The following is a 22,370-nucleotide window of genomic DNA, read 5'->3' as shown; positions in this document are numbered from 1 at the left end:
TTTAAAGTAGAGACATGATGGCCAAGAACTCAACAAAAGACACAAGCCAAGGCCTGAGTCTTGCTGTGGAATTAAGTGATCCTACCTGTGTCACAGCGACATGCTTCTTATTGTTTTGAGATTACAGTTGAATACTTTAAGTTCATTGAAACCATCCCTAAATAAAATATGATCTAACTAATTTCATGTTAGCTAGGCTGTTTAGAAACCAAAACAAAATCTATCACCTGTTAAAAAAGAAGTGATTTTTCTTGATATTAGAGCAAAATGCCAAATATTAGAGATCTATCATTTTTGTTCATGCCCCTTTACAAAACATTTCATTAACAACCAACTTTTAAAAGGTAAAACTATCTTAAAGACTATATATAACTTTACAAGTAAACATTTGTTATAGAATGTTTGCAACCAAGGAAGAACAGAGTTGATGATAAGGTTGGCTAGGAAAGCAAGGGGCTGATTACCCGTGTATATCAAGTAAGAAATGGAAAAAAAAAGGTGGACTTTATTCTTAGTGAAATCCTTGATGGGCTTTAGCAGGACTGCAGGTAGGGATTATAATCAAAATAGAAAATATTCAAATAGTTAAAAACAAATAACTATAAGGAGACAGCAGGGATTAACTATGCCTATAAAACAAATCCGCCTTCGGTCTAAGTGCTTACTAGGTACCAAGCAAGAAGCCTGTACAAGAGAGACACTGATATCTATGGATGAGCAAACTGAATCATGGGAAAATGAAGTCACTCAATGTTCAAAAGACTCTAAGTCTAAGTGGTAGAATAGGAGGAAAAACCTGGCTACTCGGACCCTATTCCTTGTGCCTTTCTAAACCACCATGCTACAGTGCTGGTGAAAACAAAAAGAATCCTACTAGCTAGTATATTTGCCTATATGATGTCTACACCAAAAAAATAACAGGAAAAAAAACAAAAAACAAAAAAAATCAAAACAAACAAAAAACACCCCTGAAAAAAGAACCCATCAGATGCCTACAATATATAGATAATGGCATATGCTTGTAAATATCCTCAATTGTAAATAACAAGATGAAATAATGCCAAATATTATACATTCTTCCTTACTGAGACTTCATTGCCATTTCTGTAACTCTCCAATGAGTGTTATAAATTTGATGGTCTTCCAGCTAGTATTTAGTGCATTCCAAGTGCTATTTCTACCACTCAAACGCGATTCAGATGTCTCTCGGAAGCATGCCTATCACCTAAGATGACATGGGATGCTAGCCAGGCCCACAGATCTAGAATGATAATCTAAGTGTAGAAATAATCTGCCTGCTCTTGGCAACGCAGACCCCAATTTTGCTGGGATAATGAGTATAGCTCAATGTAGAGAGGATGTCACTAGTTTTCTTACCTGATAGAAGCAATATGAGGAAGACAGCAAAGAAGTCCGGATACTCTGCAAGGCCAGTATAATTGATATTGAAGTATGTCCTGAAAAACTGGCCAATCTGTTTGTTCAGAAGTTCATCAAAGGTGCCACTCCAAGCTCTTGCAACACTCGATGTACCTTCCAAAACACAAGGACATTCAGAGAACATACGGTCACTGAGCGAAAATCAACATGACATCAATTGCTACTCTATTCTAGGAGACACATGGGTTAGTTCAGACTGACCTGGCCATTTTCATCCCACATACAATCTACACTAATAAAAGAGGAAGATGCAAATTGACCATAACTCTGTGAAGCCCATCAGCCAATCAGGAGTGAGTATTCAAATTAACCCAACAAAGATGGAGGGTTAATTTGCATACACAGGCATGGAGCACCCAGGTGGAGCAGGATGCCTGCTATGAGGGAGATGGAGGAAGGAGGGGGAAGGGAGAACTGAGGGAGCTACAGAAGCAGTGCTGCAGGTGGAAGCTAAGACTGCAGGCTCCTGGGCGGCTGGGAGAGCCAAGACTTTAGGCTGCTGGGCAGCTGGGAGCCAGGATTTGCAGCTTCCTGGGTGGCTGTGAGCGAAGACAGGGGAAGGAAGGCCTATTCTTGCATGAATCTTTATGCAATGGGCCTCTAGTTACTTTATAATATTACAATTATAACCTAGTAATCAAATGTTAAAATACATCAGATATCTTTATTTGCATTAAAGATATATATATATATGTTTTTTTAATTGATTTTTTTACAGAAAGGAAGGGAGAGGGATAGAGAGTTAGAAACATCAATGAGAGAGAAACATCAATTCAGCTGCCTCCTACACGCCCCCTACTGGAGATGTGCCCACAACCAAGGTACATGCCCTTGACCAGAATCGAACCTGGGACCCTTCAGTCCACAGGCTGATGCTCTATCCACTGAGCCGAACCGATTTTGGCTAAAGAGCTATATTTTTTTAAAAGAGTTTTATAAATCCACTAAGTGGTGTATTCAGAGATGAGGCAGAATCGCCCAGCTGTGCAGTGAGGAGGAGAGACACTAAAGAGATGAGAAAAAGGAGGCACTCAGGGATCATGTGATTCTCACTCAAGACCATGGTCATTAACCAACTCAGACCTACAGGGGAGCCCTAAGGCCTCGGGCTCGGGAGAGCTATGCTACCCGCCACGCCATCAGACGGATGTTTGGAAACCTACCTATCACATAGGACAAAATGAGGTTCCAGCCGGTGATGAAGGCCCACAGCTCTCCAACGGTGACGTACGTGTACAGATACGCGGACCCCGTCTTGGGAACTCGGGCCCCAAACTCAGCGTAGCAGAGGCCAGCCATCACCGAAGCCAGGGCAGCGATGAGGAAGGAGAGGACGATGCTGGGGCCTGAATCCGACTTGGCCACCTCCCCAGCCAGGACGTACACCCCGGCACCGAGGGTGCTCCCGACCCCCAGGGCAATGAGGTCCATGGTGGATAAGCAACGGCTTAATTTGGAATCTTCTAGGCCGTCCATGACGACGATCTTTCTCCGGATCAGACATCGGGCAAAAGAGAGCGCTGCTCTGCAGGGGATCATGGTGAAAAGGTGAACCTGAGGGAGAGAGAGGGGAGAGGGCATTAGAGGATGGTCTGGAATCATCATCCCTCCAATCCAAGGCCCAGCTTCTCAGCTCAGTTATGGCACCTGGATTTTTGTTTTTGCTGACTTGTGGTATTTTTTCTTAATTTCTTTATTGATCAAGGTATCACATATTTGTCCTCATCCCCCCATTCCCATCCCCCACCCCTCCCCACGCATGCCCCCACCCCCCTGATGTCCGTGACCATTGGTTAGTCTTATATACATGCACACAAGTCCTTTGGTCCTTCCCTCTGAGGTCCGACAGTCTGATCGATGCTTCCCTGTCTCTGGGTCTGTTTTTGTTCATCAGTTTATGTTGTTCATTATTTCCCCTATTGACTTGTTGCTAGAACCCTCAGAAGGGCTTCATAAGCCACAGCAGTGAATTTCTTAAGAGTTCACTCAGACATGCCCTTTTATAAGGGGCTGAGACAATGGCAAAGGAATAGGAGCCCGGAGTGATTAAAAAAGATTTGTCATTTTTGTTGCTACAATTTTTAAACATATGCTGATAAATCTGTTTTCCGTAAGACAGTTAACTGGTCTTCACTACAAGGAAGGGGGTGAATGACATCATCTTTTTGGTTCTCCCCCTTTTTTTTTTTTTTTTTCCCTTCAGTCATTCATTCAACTCATGTTTTGCAGGTGTTACTATCTGCCAGGAATCATGCTAAGAGTAAAGGTAGAATGGGTGGTACATAGATATGGTCTCCAGCTTGAGGGGACTTGCAGGCCAGCTACGGGAAAGGCAGGTAAATGCACCGTCATTACGTATCCTACAGCTTTAGCAAATGTGTCTTCGTGATATGAACATGCATTTCTAATATGTGTTTTAGCTACTCTGTTTTCATTTCATTCTGTTCCATTTTGTGTGTTTTTATGTGGAGTCATTTGAACCTATTAGAAGAAAAAAACATTTCCTCCAAAAACATGCTTGGATTTTTCTAACTAAAACTGCTATCCTACTTTGCTTTACGTATGAATTTGTAGTGAAATACACATTCTTATTTATAGTTACTTGAGATTTCTAAATAAACACACTAACCCAAAGTTGTATGTGTTCTTTTGAAATGCAAGGAATAAAGTAGATAGCAAGTCTCATTCCATACCTCCTACCCATCCTCATCCCAAACAGGCCCAAAAAACCCAGCACTGAAAAAAATATTATCAGCTTATAGAACAAAGTATGGATTCTTACCCAAAGTATTGGTAAGGAAAAAAAAAATGCACCTATTACAGCAAAAAGGCTACTAGTAAAGCAAACTCTACCCAAATATTTACATTAGTGATCCTTGGGTGGTGGGCTAAGTTTTACTTCTGTGTATTTCATATAATATTCATTATATTCCTAATGTGTATTTCTAATTCATCTCCAACGAATATGTACAATTTATGTGCAAGAGAAGTATAAAAATTAAAAAGCTCTAAATGGCCTTGTCTACAGAGACATATAACTCAGCAGACTAGGAAATAACTAAGGAATAGGGAATATAATAATATATGCAGCTTATATTGGTGCATAAAATCAACTGTATTTATTTTTGGAAGTTCAAATTCAAGTTTGCCACTTGTACTGAACTACAGGTCGAATGCCAACCCCTTCAATCTCATGACATTCATTATCAATAACCTTAGCTCATGAGTAATCTTCTCCAAAGAACTTAAGAGGTTTTTTATCCTAGAAAATAAACATTTAAAGAGTTCTCAACCTTAATCTCTGTTTAAAACAACTCTATTGTTAAAAATTATTTTATTTAAAAATAATAAATACAATAAGATAAACTTTCTATACTAAATCTAAATGACTAGTTGCTCATAAGAGATGTTTGGGATATGAATAATCCAATTTCATAAGAAACCTAGTAGATAAAGCTACCTAGCTAAACATTCCAATTTTAGTATATGTGCTGCCGAAGCGAGCACTACCTAGCTAAACATTATTCACACATCATTGTATCGACACAAGTCTTTGATATTGAAAGCAGCTCAAAGAATATAGAGAAAAATCCTAAAGAAAAACAAGGGGGAGTGAAAAGTTCCTTACAGTAACAATAAAGTTCGCACATCAGCATCTTCCACACATCCTGACAGAATGCCAAGCATGGCACTTCACAAATACTTGGTAGAGAATTTGGAAATACAGACGAATGCCATCTCCAATTTTGTCAATATTCTGGCTTCCAAAGTCAAAGAGTATCAATACTTCTATAAATCAAATGTGTATTAATTTCTACAACTAACCCTTGACAAGCTATTTCTAATACATATAGAAGATGAGGTAGGAAAGTGTACTGGTTAAAAAAGAATCAAGAAGTCAAAATGCACTGCCCAGCCAGCCTGGCTCAGTGGTTGAGCATCAACCTATGAACCAGGAGGTCACGGTTTTATTCTTGGTCAGGGCACAGGCCTAGGTTGTGAGTTCAACCCCCAGTACAGGGTGTGCAGAAGGCAGCCAATCAATGATTCTCTCTCATCATTGATGTTTCTCTCTCTTCATCTCCCTTTCTCTCTTAACTTTCTTTCTCTCTCTCTCTCTCTCTCTCTCTCTCTCTCTCTCTCTCTCTCTCTCTCATATATATATATATATATATATGTTTTTTTTAATTAAGTAAAATATTGAAGTAAATAGAGGTCAACTAAGGTATGTGTGTATGTGAATGGGGGGTGAAGCTGTGGAGAACTGAGGGTATTACTAAATGCTGACCTTCTCTAACATTCAAATGTTTTTATTCAAGATTTAGGGACAACTACCAATTTTTAAAAAGCTCAGGAATATTTACTGAATTTTGTAATGATTTAAGATCATGTGAAAGCGGGACATGTCATATACAACTTTAGGAAACAGCTGATAAACAAAACGAGGGATACATGTTTGTCTTTAGAGAAAACACAGTTGATAAAGCACTTAACCTCAGTTTTTAGGAAAAGACACACGTTCTATAATGTTGACTATTTAAGGAAAGACTCTGGAATAAAGAAGGGACAAATAAAAAATTTTGGAGTGCGATAGGACTGTGAATAAGTTTTCTTTTCTTTTTTTTTAAATCCCTTTTTTTCTGATACTACTGTCATACCGTTCTTTGTGAAATTTCTTTTATCCCCCCCCTCCCTTCTACACACACAAAATAAACAGTGTAAAACATGAAAGGGAATAAGCAAGCCAACCAATAAACAAACCTCTGAAAATGTCAAAAGTAGTGAAAACTTTTATTGTCAACGGTTACCCAAAATGAACCCATTCCTGTCATCTCATCGATATAAAAGTGAGTTTAATTCACTCTGCATTACACAGAAGGCAGAGCTGCTCTTTATAGAAGTGCACCACTTTAATCAGACAGGATCTGATTGCTGGAAAGTATTTTGGGCCGTTTTCCATGTTGCCCTCAGAAAATGAGATAAAGCTGCGTTTGCTAAGCTTCCATTAGCTTTTAAGTAACAGGAAAGCACACGTCAAGAACTCTTCTCAGAACTGACAGGTTACGCAGCGCGCTCTGCAAACACTCTCAGCTATGCACAGCTGACAAAATACTGATTGCAGGAGCCCTGGCGCAATATCAATTTCGTAGAAATATAATGGGATGGGAGAAACACAACATAAAACATCCTGGGTCAATTTGATGTGTCATTGTTAACTAAACATTTGTTAAGTCCTAGCAGGTGTAACAGACACTGTTTGGTCAATAAAGAAAAATAAATCCTGTGCTTTTGCTTTTGTGGAGACGGACTGACCGATGAGTGTACGATAGCAACAGAAGAATGAAAAAATAGGGTATTTGGGATGAATCTGAGTGGTACAATTTGACATTTACCTATTTTAAAAGTTGAATGACTCTCCCTTTAAAACCTTTTTAAAAGACATGCTCCTTGTGTGAAATGGTGATGACATCAGTCCCACTTCTACAAGGTTCTTTCCATGCTGAAGAGAATTCCACTCATACTTAGCCTTTGACTCTGCGGGTGCACTGCCTCATCAACAGCACACATGGGAGAAGACGCAGGGGTTTCTAAGACGGTTCTATTGGCCCGGAGAGTCCAGACTTTGTTTTTCTAAGAGCTCTGCCAGCTACTGCTTCTGTGACCAAGGACTGGTATTTAACAGGAAACCTACATGCATGCAGAGGTCTCCGTAACATTCAGACCCACAGCCGTAGCCTTAGAATGTAAAATTCAAATCAACATTCCTATGACTATTCCCTTGTAGGTAATTAACTGATTTTCTCTTGCTGCTTTCAAGATTCTCTTTGTCTTTTGCCCTTGGCATTTTAATTATGATGTGTCTTGGTGTGGTCCTCTTTGGATTCCTTTTGTTTGGGGTTCTGTGCACTTCCTGGACTTGTAAGTCTATTTCTTTCACTAGGTGGGGGAAGTTTTCAATCATTATGTCTTCAAATAGGTACCCATACGATTGTCAGCTGATTTCTCAACAGAAACTATGCAGGCCAGATGGGAGTGGCAAGAAATATTCAAAGTGATGAATAGTAAGACCCTACAACCAAGATTACTCTACCCAGCAAAATTATCATTCAGGATGGAAGGTCAGATAAAGAGCTTCACAGATGATAAGAAAAAGCTAAAGGAGTTCATCACCATCAAACCAATATTATATGAAATGCTGAAAGGTATTCTTTAAGAAGAGGAAGAAGAAAAAAGTAAAGATAAAAATTATGAACAACAAATACATATCTATCAACAAGGGAACCTAAAAATCAAGTAAATTAACAATCTGAGGAACAGAATAAACTGGTGAATATAATAGAATCAGGGGCATAGAAAGGGAGTGGTCTGATACTTCTCAGGGGAAAAGGGTATGGGGGTGCAGAAAAAGACTGGACAAAAATCGTACACCTTTGGATGAGGACAGTAGGGGGAAAGTAAGGGCAGAGGGTGGGATGGGAACCGGGTGGAGGGGAGTTATAAGGGGAAAAAGAAGAAACAATTGTAATATCTGAACAATAAAGTTTATTAAATTTAAAAAAAGAAAACATATTCCTATGGGGTGACAAGTGACTGGTGATCGGTGGAACAGATGTATAACTTTCTTCAATAAACAATTATCTTACTTATTGCTAAGACAGTGGTCTCTCTATTGAGGAGAAAAATATTCAGCCTAGATCTGGAATGTAATTAGCCAAGGGCAGGCCGGAGGGATCTGTAATAGACTGCGGCAAACATCTCCGAATGATTCTAACAAGCCTGATGATACAAGGCGTGTCTTCGGCATCCCCCCTCTAAACAGTTTCAAGAAACCTAACTCCTTGCTGGAGCCCCCTTTAATTCTTGCCCCAAAGCTCAATTCCTTCCTCAGCCCCTCCTTCCCAACCTCCTTCAATCCAGGCTGTAAATGTGACAGCACAGAATTGCTGGTCAAGTAAACCCCCAGCCCTGGTGATATGACAACATCACAGAGCAGACTTCAGGAATCTTTCCAAATCTGCAAACTGCAGTCACACGTCAGTCCTGGATTTTTACTCTGGCTCAGGAGTCTGATGAGGCGCTCAGTGGCATAGAAATGTGTTTCCCGATGGTCTTAGGTGTCCCTGAGAACCGCTGTTGTAAAGCCTAAGACCATCGGAAAATTAGAGCCAATCGAAATCCAGGTGACCTGGGGGATCCCAGGTCCCTGTTGAATTATAGCCAATCCTCAGGAAGGATTTATTTATTTATTTGTTTGTTTGTTTGTTTATTTATTTATTTATTTTAAACTTACTTCTGGATTAGTAGCTGGTCTCCAAATTAAAAAATTCTACAAGTATGCTCATGGACGAGGAGGCATGTTAAAAGTCCAAGAAAGCTCTTTTTGTCCAAGAGCAAAGAACTGAGAAATACTTTCGAACACTGGTTCCCTCTAATCATGCGTTTTTCGTTAGAGCCGAAGCACCGCCTCAATGTACCACCTCACACCCCTCCTCAAAGGAACCTGGTTTCACTCACTGTTAGACGAAACCACTTCTGTCTCGATGCTAGGCAAAATTCCTCCTTCAAACTGCGGCAGGGAAGGAATTCGACAAGAATTCACATTCACTCTTAGTCCAAGTTTAAGACATTTAGATGGATCGCATACCGAAGTGTACTTATGTTTTATGGTTTGGCAGAAAAGACATTTCTATAAAAGACCATATTTTCCGTTTTGAAAAGCACGTTCTGATTTGTTACTTCTTAAAACACAGAAACAATGTATTGCCAGAACTTACATCATTAGCATCTTGGCCGTTTGCGGAAACACTGCTATTGGCGGAGAGAGATTTGAAAGTTCCTGTTGGAGTCGAATGAAACATCTCTATTGTGCGCTCAGAGAAAGCAACAAAAACAGTGCCGGTTCTTCACACCGCCATTCAGAGCCACTAAATGTTAGGTTTAGGCGACGTGAACTAAGAATGTTAAAAATCAAAAGGACTTGAAATGATGAGGTCCCTAAAACCGAGGCCTGACATTCTCGTCCCATGTGTGTTCTGCTTTTGTAATATTTTTAGAAAAATTAAGAAAAAAATCTGATCTCCAACCTTTAAAGTTGGGAGAAATTGTAGTTAGGGCATATTAATTACTATCAATTACCTAATGAATTGTCAATTTCTCTAAAAGATCAAGCTTCAAAAATTTTGAAAAGGAAAAGTGAAATGGTCTAAATGCAATTTCTAAACAAAATGTCAGGGAGTGGGGTGGTGGGAAGGGGAATACAGGCAAAACAAGTACAACTAGGCCATCCCCTGTAATATGCTGCAGGGAAGGGAAGGGAGGGGATGGGCAAGGGAAAGGGAAAGGAGAAGAAGGGGGAGGGGAAAGGGAAGGGGAAGGTAAGGGTCCTACGCGGATGTACGGGAGGGTCACCTGCTCAGACTGGGGCCTGGGGTTGGGGCGGCAGAGAGGTCATCCTGGGCAGAGCCGGAGTCCTTGCCCATTCTTTCACTCCAGAATTCGTTTGTTTTTTTTGTTTGTTTGTTTGTTTTTAATATATTTTGTTGATTTTGTACAGAGAGGAAGGGAGAGAGATAGAGAGTTAGAAACATCGATGAGAGAGAGAGTCATCGATCAGCTGCCTCTTGTACACCCCCTACTGGGGATATGCCCGCAACCAAGGTTCACGCCCTTGACCAGAATCGAACCCGGGTCCCTTCAGTCCCCAAACCAACGCTCTATCCATTGAGCCAAACCGGTTTCGGCCAGAATTCATTTTTAAAAAAGGCTGTATGGCCCTAGCTGGTTTGACTTAGGGGATGGAATGTCAGCCTGCAGACGGAAGGATCCCAGGTTCAATTCCAGTCAAGGGCACATGCCCAGGTTGCAGGCTCAATCCCCAGTGTGGGGCTAGCAGGAGGCAGCCGATCAATGATTCTCTCTCTTCACTGATGTTTCTATCTCTCTCTCCTCCTCTTCCTTCCTCTCTGAAATCATAAAATAACTAAAAAGGCTGAATGCTACTTAACTAGTCTTCACAGCAAAGAATATAAATAAGAAAACCAATTGATTTTTTCTAATAACTAAATATCATTACTCATTAAGACTCACTTTGAAATTCTGACAGTTTATATAATCAGCCACTTCTTAAAATCTGTTGCTTTTTCTCTTTCTTACTTTATTTGGGGGTGGGGGGGAGAATCCTTTCTTGGAAAAAGATCCTGAATTTTTTTTTTTACTAATTTAATAACATCTGAGGTTATTTCCTTTTTTTAAAAAAAAAGTGGCAAATCATTAACATAATCATATGTATCTGCAAAATCTTAATTATAAGTTCTTGGAAACAACTATTTTCATTTTTAATTTTGAGTAGTAACAGCTATGTTCCTATACAATGTAAAGTTCAAACTATTTCATACTTTTCTAAAAGGCTACTTGGTAATCATTGATCAATAAGACATTTCTAAACAAATAATGTGTAAAGAGTGGTCTCTACAAGGAATACAATTTATAAAAATGAAAAGTATGAAGGCTTGCAAAACATTCCTTAAGCAGAAAGTTAAAAATATCATACACACACACACACACACACACACACATTTATCTACTACTCAGTTTCTCAAACTTCTTTTTAAAAACACTTATCTTTAATCTTTGTTACCCAGAAATAAAACAATAACTTGCCTCTAAAACTTTTACAATGTTCTGTGCTACAAGACAGCTGAGGTACGCCTGGAGCCTAAAACAAGAATGTCACAAGAAGATAAACTCCCTTCATTCTCACACTCCAAGAGCCGTTTCCTCTGATCTTGGAAGCAATCAGCGCTCAGACCCGAGGAGAGAAAGGCGGGGTCCTGGGCTCTGACCCCAGCCCGCCAGGAAACAGCCCTACTTCCCGCCCTTAACTCGAAGGGATGCCTGGGGCAGGAAGCAAGCATTTGAATCCAGGCTGGGCAGCGATTTGTCAATGAATTATTATGGCCTAACGGTTCCGTGTCCTTGATTTTACATCCTGCTTGTACATGTCTACAGACCTCAGCATACTCCCAAATAACGGAATTAGGGAACATGATGAATGAGTGGAGTTTGGGATCTTTTTATTCACATGCGGATCCAATCCACCTCCTGCCAACGCCCACCAACTGGAACCCTTCGCCTGGTTCCAGAACCAGCCCCTCTGGCCTCTGGCCTCGGCCTCCCTTCCTCACCTTCTGTTCTGCTGTTACCCGCGTGAATACCGCAGTCCAATTACCCACCTTCTTCCCCACGACACGCGCCTTCTCACACCCACGCGGGGGACAGGGTGTGCTGAGCTGGTCCTGCCCGGCTCCCAGGCCTTCTGAGCCCCCGAGGGGGGAGCAGAAAGGGACTTTCTTGCCTTTTCTGTCAATTCCTGATTCCTGTGATTCCGGGAAGAAAAAACACACACCGCCCACTCAGAACCAGCGGAGCCGAAGCCAGGCTGATGAATGTGACGGTCGGGAAGGAAGGAAAGCCGGAGGGTCAGGATCCATCTGGCCCAGAGAAGGGGGCAGAGAGGAAAGGCTTTGCGAAGTGCTGGTGTGGAATATGAACTGGATCTCCTTCCAGAGATACAGGAAACACGGAAGTCCTTTTTGTTATTATTCTTAAATTATTATTATTATTATTATTATTATTATTATTTTATAGCAAAGGTGGGAACTCATTGAAGAACAAGTACAGACTCCCACATGGGGAGAGGGACAGAGTCCCACAGAATGGACTCCTAAGTAGGGAGGGGGAAAAGCCCCCTTAAATTATTTTTAATATAATATTTAAAATATTTTTAATTGATTTCAGAGAGGAAGGGAGAGGGAGAGAGAGATAGAAACATCCAGGATGAGAGAGAATTATGGACAGGCTGCCTCCTGCACGCTGCTTCCTGGAGATGGAGCCCACAACCCCGCATGTGCCCTTGACCGGAATCAAACCGCAGGCTGACTGACACTCTACCCACTGAGCCAAACTGGAGAGGAGAGGCTTGAAATCCCTTTTAAATATACTCCTGTCAGCGGGCGGGTTGTCTGGGTCTTGAGTCACGAGGGGAGGATTAACACTTTCCCGTGCGCTGTGTCTCCGGCTTCCCTGCCTTCCAGAAGGTAAAGCTGCTCAGTTGGTGTGAGACAGAATGCACACGTTTACATACCACCACTTCCAAGTAGGATTTATTTGGCTTAGCGTAAATGACTGGCAACCGATCCCCGGATACAAGGCGGACAGAACCAGGCCAGCAGGGGCGGCTGGAAGGACATCGGGGGAAGAAAAGAGACCCTGGTACCCACGACGTGAGAGTAAGATACTCCCTGCCCATCCGCGGCCTCGGAGAGCACGTGCCTGTCTGCGATGCTGCGAAGATCACAGTTTAGTTGTGATGTCCCCGACATCCAACATTGCATCACAGAGACTTCCCAGTGGATTCCATCGTTTAATAGCCCCCCAGTGGCACTCGATGTGAAAGCCTTCGGAATGCTCTTACTGTATAACGGTGAAGGGCATGTTTAGACACCTTAACCTCGTTCAGGAAACCCTGGTGCGTACACCTCGTGGGAGATCTTGGAGGACGTTCCCCATCCTGCCTTCGCTGCAGAATCCCCTTCCTCTCTGACAGGAGGCCGCCCCCATGGGTAATGGCAGGCCAAGTTCTCAAGGCATCCTCTGAGATCCTGCAGCTTCCGGGGCCACAAGCCCTGCCCCTGCCAGAGGCAACCTATCACTCCCACCCACTGGCCTCCTTCTGCCCTAAGAGCAAAGGCGGAAAGGTCCTCATTCAAACAGCTACCATCCCCTGGCTTCTTCCCTTTCTGACCGATACATTCATTCCAAGTGCAAGAAGCACATTTTGAAAACCCCCACCTTTAAATGACACCCCCCAACAAGCCAAAGCATTTCAGATGTGGTCATGCAAACACAGAGTCTAATTTGCTTATTCTCTTTCTCCAGTTCTGCATATTCCTATTTATTCTTTTTGCCTTTTAAAATATTTATTTTTATTGATTTTAGAAGAGAAGGGAAAGAGAGAGAAACATCAATGATGAAGGAAAATCATTGATTGGCTGCCTCCTGCACACTCCCTGGGGATGGAGCCCACAGTGAAGGCGTGTGCCCTTGACCCGGATAGAACATTGGACTCTTCAGTGCACAGGCCGATGCACTGTCCACTGAGCCAGATGAACGAGGGCTGTGTTATTTTTAAAGACGCCACCATCCACCTCAGCACCGTGCACAGAGCTTAGCTGGCCGGCTCCTGGCTCTCTCCGCCCGTCTTCAGCCTCCTGCTCACGCCCTCCAGCTCCCCTGTTTCTTCTGAACTTGCTCTGAACTCCCAGCCTCTTACTGCCTCCAGGCTTTCTGCATAGTTGCTCCTTCTTCCTGGAAAGTCCCCCCTCCTCCTTGCCTAGAGAGCTCCCAGCAGCTCTCTGCTTTCTTGTTTCATAGTCAAGAGCTTCTCTGTTTAATCCTAAATCCAGAATTTTACGCCTCACATGACTGGTATTTGGGATTATGTGTAACCATGAGTCCATCAACCAGGCAATGTATTCAGCATCCTACCTGTCCTTTTGTCGTTGTCAATGTAATAAGCATGTCTTCTATCTCAATCCTGGTAAATAAATGATAAACATGCCTACACATCACAGGGTCAAGGACAGAGCACCATGGCAAGCCACCAAGACCATCTCTCCAAGCTGGTATCGACCCGTTAATCAACACTCTGGGCACATCATGCAGCCAACGGGAAACCCACCTTTCTCTCCAGCCTGTCCCAAGGTTATCCTAACGCATGCTGTTAAATGCGCTGCCAGAATCCTCACACGTTATGTTTCAACTTCCCAAATTCACCTATCTAATAAGCATGGGAAAAGATGGAGTGGAGTTTGCAAGGCATAACTTGTTCTTGCTGAACACATGCGTTTTGGGAACTGGTCACTTCTTTTCCAACTACTTCCCATGGCTAGTGTTTGGCTGGTAAACCGTGTCCAGCTCCCTGATGGGTGGTTTCTATGATCTCCATCGGCCTCCTTCCTTTTTTTTTTAATTTTTAAAAATATATATTTTATTTATTTTTTATAGAGAGGAAGGGAGAGAGATAGAGAGCTAGAAACATCGATGAGAGAGAAACATCGATCAGCTGCCTCCTGCACACACCCCACTGGGGATGTACCCGCAACCAAGGTACATGCCCTTGACGGGAATCGAACCTGGAACCTTTCAGTCCGCAGGCTGATGCTCTATCCACTGAACCAAACCAGTTTCAGCCCTTCCTTTCTCCTGTCTGCACCTCAGGACATCACCAGGACTACCTCCAAGGTGGTTACTCCAGACTCAGATCTACAACTTCATGTTGAGAGACAGCCTTCATCCGGGCCTGAGACTGTGAACGAGGGTAAAGCAGCTTCAGGTCCCCTTTCTGTTGTGTGTTGTGTCCTCTAGTGAGACGGCCACCTTCTAGTAATGACAAAAGCAAACTAGGGAGTTAGCCGCTCTGCCTTCCCTCAGCCACCGGTGGCTATCACACCGGGTTCCCCCTTTGCTTTCTCCTCCCTAAGGTTCCTAAAGATTCAACTCAAACATCCCTTTCCTATTTGTCACAGATTTGCACGACTTACTCTCCTCTCCCGTCTTTTAAGTCTGAGCACTTCCAATGAACCCCCGTGGTGGCCACGAGCTGTCGTATCTGCCCATCTCGTTCCTCACGCGGAGCAGTCCACTAGGATTTTGCCTGCATTTGTCTTCACTTCTTTCCCAATAGTCCATGAAGTTAGATCTATATCTCCTTTAAGCATTTAGAAGTCTGCTTTTTAAAAATCAAGGGTCCACAGTCTGAGTCTGCCAGCTGCTCAGTGCAGAACATTCTAGGGCCGTGGTCGGCAAACTGCGGCTCAAGAGCCACATGCGACTCCTTGAGTGTGTCTCTTCCATAGACAGCCTAGTTGAGTCTATATTGAAGAATTGGCATTAGAAGAAATTTAAGTTTAAAAAATTTGGCTTTCCAAAGAAATGTCAATCGTTGAACTGTTGATATTTAGCTCTGTTGACTAATAAGTTTGACGATCACTGTTCTAGGGTATAAGCAAATGATTTTCTTGTTACCAAGGGACAACCATCCTATGAATATTACCAAAAGGTATAACTTGGGCAGATTCTTTGAGCCCCCTAAACTCTCATGACCCAGCCTCCGCATTGCATTCATCTTGCATCAACAAAGATCACGTTTGTTTAACAGTCTTTCACAGGAGGGTTTCAACAACCCGCCTGCGGGAACATCCTTGTTTGCAGCCAGCAAAACAGCGTTTCATCATCTGTGGCTCTGGCACCATGGACTTGGGCATGACCTCTGCGCGTAAGCTCACACACATCCAAACACTAAGGAAGCACGCACAATTCTACCGTGGTAACTGCAAGGGAGAGAGCTCATTGTCCCATTAAAAGCCCCTCATTCCAGACTCAACCTGTGCCTCCCTCAGGACTTGCCACTCTGACAGTGCTTACCTCTGACCCTGAATCTGTATTGAGTCCTTTTCTAGGACATCTCTTTAAAAAAAAGTGTTTTTACTGATATTAGAGAGAGAGGAAGAGAGAGGGAGAGACACATGCATGAGAGAGAGAAACATCCACCCGTTGCCTCCTACACACTCCCTACTAGGGACTGAGCCCACAACCCAGGCATGTGCTCCCTGTCTGGGAATCGAACCAGCGACCCCTTGGTGCACAGGAGGACGCTCAACCAACTAAGCCACACTGGCCAGGCCAAGGGCATCTTTCTGGGAGTGTAAAGATAATTTATTGAGGGATCAGGAGAAAATGCAACAAATACTAATTCCAGCTATGATTTGGGACCCCTTTCTTGTTTCATATTCTAGAGAGTGTTTAATTTTTTGTGTGTGAAGATTTCTACACATGTTCCTTTTCTTCAGAGAAATACTTAAACTGAAATAACCTTTTTAGTGCGGCAGATCAAGAGCCCAGCACCTATACAATATCCAGGGAAAGGTGTTTTTCTACTTAAAAAGTCAAGGCAAACTTCTCTGGCGGGCTGAAAGCCCACGTTTCATAACGCAAATGTAGCAAAATTACAGGGAAAGCCTGTGGGGAATGGCTCCCTTGTAGATGACCACTTTATCTGGACACAGGAAGAGAGTCTAGATCTGCGTCGTCCTTGACTGTTGCCTGGTCAATCATTTCTGGTAATTTCTCCACCTCTAAAAGTCAAAGGGCATCAGCATGCACATGGGAGCACAGAGAACAAACCCCGAGTGTCAAGAACTTGTTCCCGATGGCATACCGTGGCTCTGTCTTCTCCCCTGCCACCAAGCGAGCAAAAACACCAGCCTTAGATGTGAAAGTACTTATACACACAGTGTGTATAAATACTTCCGCCAATTATTTTGCTCATTCCTGAGATTGGGAGATTAAAGGGGGAAAGAGAATAAACAATTATTCTCACCTTCCTGGCATCAAAAAGAAATAAACACCTTTAAGAAAGCTCTAATGAGTGTCAGGTGTGATAACATGACCACCCACAGTCATTGGATCCTAGAGTTGGTGGAAGCAGGCAGAGTTTACCTCTCAGCCCCCCTTTCTCCCTGCTGACATGAAGGGGTTCTCATAAGGTTGCTACGAAGGTCAAAGCAGGCCCTCAGTGGATGGCCGTGGCTGCTAGTCTATTACTAGAACTCGCACAAACGCATCCTTCCAGATGCAACCTGTGCCTCCCTCAGGACTTGTCATTCCTACAGTGCTCACATCTAGGTGTTCAACATTCATGTCTTAGAACACCAAAAAGAATCCATGTAGAGCCGGCACCGGGTTGGCTCAGTGGATAGAGCGTTGGCCTGCGGACTGAAAGGTCCCGGGTTCGATTCTGGTCAAGGGCACATACCTTGGTTGCGGGCACATCCCCAGTGGGGGGTGGGGGGGGTGCAAGAGGCAGCTGGTCGATGATTCTCTCTCATCGACGTTTCTAACTCTCTATCTCTCTCTCTTCCTCTCTGTAAAAAAGTCAATAAAATACTTAAAAAATAAATAAATAAATAATTAAAAAAAATCCATGTAGAGAAGCCACTCACTCTTTATGTAAAGGACTTGTATATAGATACACAGAAATAAGATTTAGAACAAAATGGGTTGCCAGGCCCATACTATGATTTTTAAAAATATATATATTTTAATATATTTTTATTGATTTCAGAGAGGAAGGGAGAGGAAGAGAGAGAGGCAGAAACATTGATGATGAGAGAGAATCATTGGCCGGCTGCCTCCTGCACACCCGCTAAGGGTATGTGCCCTTGACTGGAACTCGCGAGCCGCAATTTGCCGACCACTGTCCTAGACTATTTTGAGCAGTTATGTATATGCCCAGGTAAAAACCAATGCAGGTACTGAGGACAAACAGTCCTTTTTTATGATGTTGTCTGAGAATGTGTGATAAGATACAGTAAGAGTCCTGGGCAGGGTCTCCTCTCGGCCACTTTCTAGGGGGGCACAGCTTATTGGGGTCCGAGGACACACGCTCAGCCCAGCGTCGCTGTGGCCGGCAAGGGTCTTAGTCCCTAAGGCCCCAAGTATCGCCTGTGACCTTGTCCTCCTCTTGCCCAAGAGGCTGTGCAGCTGCTCTTGTCATCAGTGTACAGTCTCCATGATACTCTGCAACCTCAGTTCAAAGAACCTGCCAAACACGATTTCCCTTGGGAGTTCTCCTCCCGAGGAAATTGCTGGACAGAAAACTTCCAACTGGGAAACAAAAGCATTTAAGAAACTGGCCTTCCCATTTGGGCTTGCTTTCCTCCTTGTGCGACTGGCTGCATGCTGGCGATGCATCACTCTGACACCGGGAGAGACCCGGCCTTCCTTCAAGGCTCTGCCTGGGGTTTTCCTCCTCAGCTAACGAGAGACCTGCTGCCAGAGGCTGGAGAGAGGCCGCAGCCCAGGGCATACAAAGCAGAGGCAGGAGAGCCCGGGAAGCCCCATCCTCCGGGGAGGCTGAGCGGGAGGACCAGAGCTGGAGGACCAGCGTTCAGAGACAGGCCACGTGCGTGCACCCTGGGAAGAGAGGATGGCAGCAGGAATATAAAAGAAGAGAGAGAGAGACTGCCACTGGCACGGCTCACAGAGAATGCAACCGTCAGTGTAACATTTGAGGAGAGTTCTGGTAAGTTCCTAGAATGAGACATGCTCATAAAATCTGCACAAATACACTCTCACCACAATGGCTCTTACTGCTGCTGCCACTCCTGAGAACTGACATTAATCAATGAAACTGCCCATCAACCCTAGGAGGCGGGTGCTACTACAATCTCTGGTATACAGACCAGAAAGCCAAAGCTATGAGAGGTTAAATATCAATTCTACCTAGTATATACCCAAGTCAGGATCCAAACTCAAGACTGTCTGACTCTCCATCCTAAGATCTAATATGGGCAGCAGCCTTTTAGGAGCAATGTCATAAAGTCTCATAATTAAAAAAACAAAACAAAAAAGAAACCCACAAAACACAACACCCCTCCTCCCCCGAAATGGTCCATTTCTGTTACAGCTAGTGAAGGCTCTGATTGGTGTGCACCATCTAACGAGATCCTCATCAAGTTCACATTTCTTTCAGAGCTCAGAGTCCCACGGTGAGCGTGGGACTGAGGACACAGAACGAGTGCTCTGAGGAGCAAAGTGTTAACCAGCCACATCCCAGAAAGCAAAGCGCAGGCAGTTTTCTGCCAATGAATAGTCCAGTTGTGAAGTACACACCCTAAACGGAGATGAAATTCTATCCAGAGCATGCCTTAAGGAATGGCTTGGTTAAAATCCAGTGTTAGCTAACGATGATGTCACCCAGCTCAATATAGCATGCTGAAGAGTTGCAGGATGCTGCTCTTTTAGTTTTGAATTTGAAGGGGGTAGAAGGGAAGGAAGGGAGGGAGGGAGGAAGGGAGGGTAAGAGGGAAGGAGGAAGGAATAGAAAAAGGAATCAATATGGAATGTGAAAATAGAAAGAAGTAATTGGGATCTTTCATGGTTTACTGTTACTGGATAGACATTATTTTATTTAATCCTCACAACCACTTCAGCAGAAATGGCCCACCTTCAGATGATGAAACTGATGTTCAGAGATGCTAAGTAACTTGCTCAAGATCACGGAGCTAGATTTGGAGCCAAGGCTGTGAGACTCCAAAGTCCATGCCCTTTCTCCTCTGCCACACAGCCCGGAAGCAAGGAAAAATGCAGAGTGATGGCTCTTGGAAGCCAAACACCAACTGAAGAAAGATAGTTGGAAGGGCATTATCCAGATGTTACCAAAAAAATTTCTGGAAGACTTTGGAATTTTATAACCTCATCTCCAATAGAGTTTAACCTTTCTAATTCATAAGCCATTACCATCTTAAGGCTAAAAGTATAATCGTTATTAAAATATAAGCAAAGGAAAAAAAATGTAAAGGGCCAATAAAAATAACTAGGTAAGCATCATAACTTATGTCGGGATTAAAGTTCTAACATCCTGGGGGCTGGGAGGAGGGGAGTCAAGGTTGGGGGGAAGGAACTGGGAGATATCTGTACTACTGTCAACAATAAAAAATACATTTACATAAAAATAAAATTCTAACATATATTAAAACTCCCTTCTGCTAGCTACCGAAACCTGCAATAATTCTAATAAAATAAAGAGGTAATATGCAAATTAACCCTCACTCCCTCACAAGATGGCTGCCTACAACCAGGCCTATAACCAGGCCAGCAGGGGGGTTAGTGAGGGATGACAAACTACTGAATAGCAAGATGTGTGGGGTGACCAGGCTGGCAGGGGGGGATAGGGGAGGGGGCAGTTGGGGGCTTCTGTACTGTGAGAGGGCACAGGCCAGGCTGGGGGGGGAAAGGGGAGTGCACTAATTTCATATGCCAGTCCTCTAGTTTAACATAGGAAGGTTTTAACATAAAAGCTGAAGACTTCGCTGCTTTTACTAAAACACAAGGTTTTCTGAAACACTGTATTCATTTTACAATTTGTCTGGTTCATTCCTTATCCATCTCTTGGGTTCTCAAATACGTAGTATTCTTAATTCTCCCCATATTTCGGAATTCAAAACATATTTCAGAACAAATAAAGCCTTGTGGCCCTTTCATGTTTTAGTTTTGCTTAGATTTTGTTTCAAATGGCCTCTGGTAATATCAGAGACCTTCCCCTTCTATTGCTCCAAAATTTTCTATGGCCTCGTTTTGTGCCTGCAAATAATTTGGCATAATTTAATTGAAGTCAACAGTATTTTCTTAACCCACGGAAGGAATCTGTTTGAAGGAATGAGAAGGGGGAAACCAGCAGAGATAGCGGATGTCTATTTGCTGCATCCTTTGAAGTTTGCCTAGTGAATTCCCACAGGAACTCCTTAATATCACAGAGTCTGCTACCCCGAGTCTTTGGTTCCTTGGATGTTGGCTGTAGGGCAGGGGAGTGAGCCCCAGTATAAACCCTCTGACTGTAAACTTCAAGAGGGCAGGGATTTCATTTGACTGCTTTGTCACAGGTACCTACGGAGCACCTGTCACTCAGAGCGCTCAAACATTTCTGAATGTCTGGATGCTTGGCGGTAGCTACCATCCTCCTCTTCAATGCTAACCACGTATGGACAGTAAAGGGTGACTGGAAGAGGGTGAGGGGTCTGGAAACTACATCAACTGGAAGAAGAATGAAAGGAATTGCAGGCATTGGGGCAGGACAAGCAGGGATGCAGCAGGAGCCCTGAGGGAACCCTGCTGGGAGTCTGCCAATGAGCTCTGAGAGTGACCAGCCACATGCTGGGCAAGCCGCTGGAGCCTGTCTTCTCATCTGTGCAACCGAACTGCTGTAAGGAACACGTGGGCAAGAAAGCCTCTGGCAAACACCAAGAGCTTTAGAAACACAAGCTGCTATTATTTCTACATTTTGCTTATTTCGATCTTGGCTGGGGGCGGGAGGGGAGGGCGGGCATCTTGGGAGAGAGATGATCACTTCCTTAAAAAGTGTGAATGGAGACGTGTAAGAAGAGGGCTCTGTCTATATTATACGAGGAAACAACAACTCAGAATAAGGGGAATAAATGCAGAAAAGGTATGATATTGGCACAACAACATGCAGACCTCCCTCCTCAAGAGCGTTCCTACCTATAAGAAGCTGCCACCTCCTGAGGGTGTCCGGTTATCATTGTTTTAAACAGAGCACATGCATTTCAGAATGAGTCAGAAATGTCTACAGCCAGGTTTGTTAGCTAAGGCAGTGGTCGGCAAACTCATCAGAGAGCCAAGTAGCAACAGTAGGACGATTGAAATTTCTTTGGAGAGCCACATTTTTTAAACTTAAACTATATAGGTAGGTACATTGTTATTAACTTAATTAGGGTCCTCCTAAGCTGGCCTTTGCTAAAAACTCAAGGGGCCAAAGAGCCGCATGTGGCTCTCGAGCCGCAGTTTGCCGACCACTGAGCTAAGGCATCTGCCAACTGAGATTCTATGATTTAATGATACAATTTCTTTTTTTTATAGCTGAAAAACTTTTTCGTGATTCCCTGCATATCTCTACACAAAGTCAGATAACACTGGAGTCCATATTGCTCAAACTTTCCACCTAACTCCACGTCCTCTTTCCAAAGAGCAGCAGTCATGTAAGTTCACAGTGACTAGAACATAAAAAAACTCACAGGTATGTCCTCATAATATTGATGACTTTGGAAAAGGGTCAAGGGCCATTACATCATTACATATCCACCATTCAGATCAGGTAAATATTGATTTGGTAAACCTCTCTAAGTCTAAAGGTTCACCTGATGCAACAAGTCTACCTCTTTCTCTCCCCTTTCCCTACACCCTCGGGTGGAACATTTCATTCCGAATAGCAGGTACTAGTAATGCCTTTAGTAACAGCTCTACCAGTGCGCCTATCCATCCCACATAAAAACGCTTTCCCCCAAGACCAGAAA

The 22,370-nt window shown here is 43.4% G+C and overlaps 1 protein-coding gene across 2 annotated transcripts in view; it reads right to left on the bottom strand.

Annotated features, from left to right (window-relative positions):
• SLC7A2 (solute carrier family 7 member 2) overlaps nt 1-22,370 on the bottom strand; it is a 57,083-nt gene that overhangs the window by 19,050 nt on the left and 15,663 nt on the right. For both annotated transcript variants that reach the window (XM_036456518.2, XM_036456519.2), the window contains 2 exons: nt 2,604-2,994; nt 1,378-1,533 (listed from right to left, as the gene is read on the bottom strand). In XM_036456518.2, the coding sequence (XP_036312411.1) occupies nt 1,378-1,533; nt 2,604-2,979 (532 nt within the window). In that variant the 5' untranslated portion in view covers nt 2,980-2,994. Of the gene's footprint in view, nt 1-1,377; nt 1,534-2,603; nt 2,995-22,370 lie in introns of those variants that run through there.

The sequence above is a fragment of the Pipistrellus kuhlii genome, unplaced genomic scaffold, assembly GCF_014108245.1.
Source record: "Pipistrellus kuhlii isolate mPipKuh1 unplaced genomic scaffold, mPipKuh1.p scaffold_m20_p_3, whole genome shotgun sequence".
Lineage (NCBI taxonomy): Eukaryota > Metazoa > Chordata > Mammalia > Chiroptera > Vespertilionidae > Pipistrellus > Pipistrellus kuhlii.
Note: the sequence above shows the minus strand (reverse complement) of the source record. Positions and strands in the feature narration are given on the sequence as shown.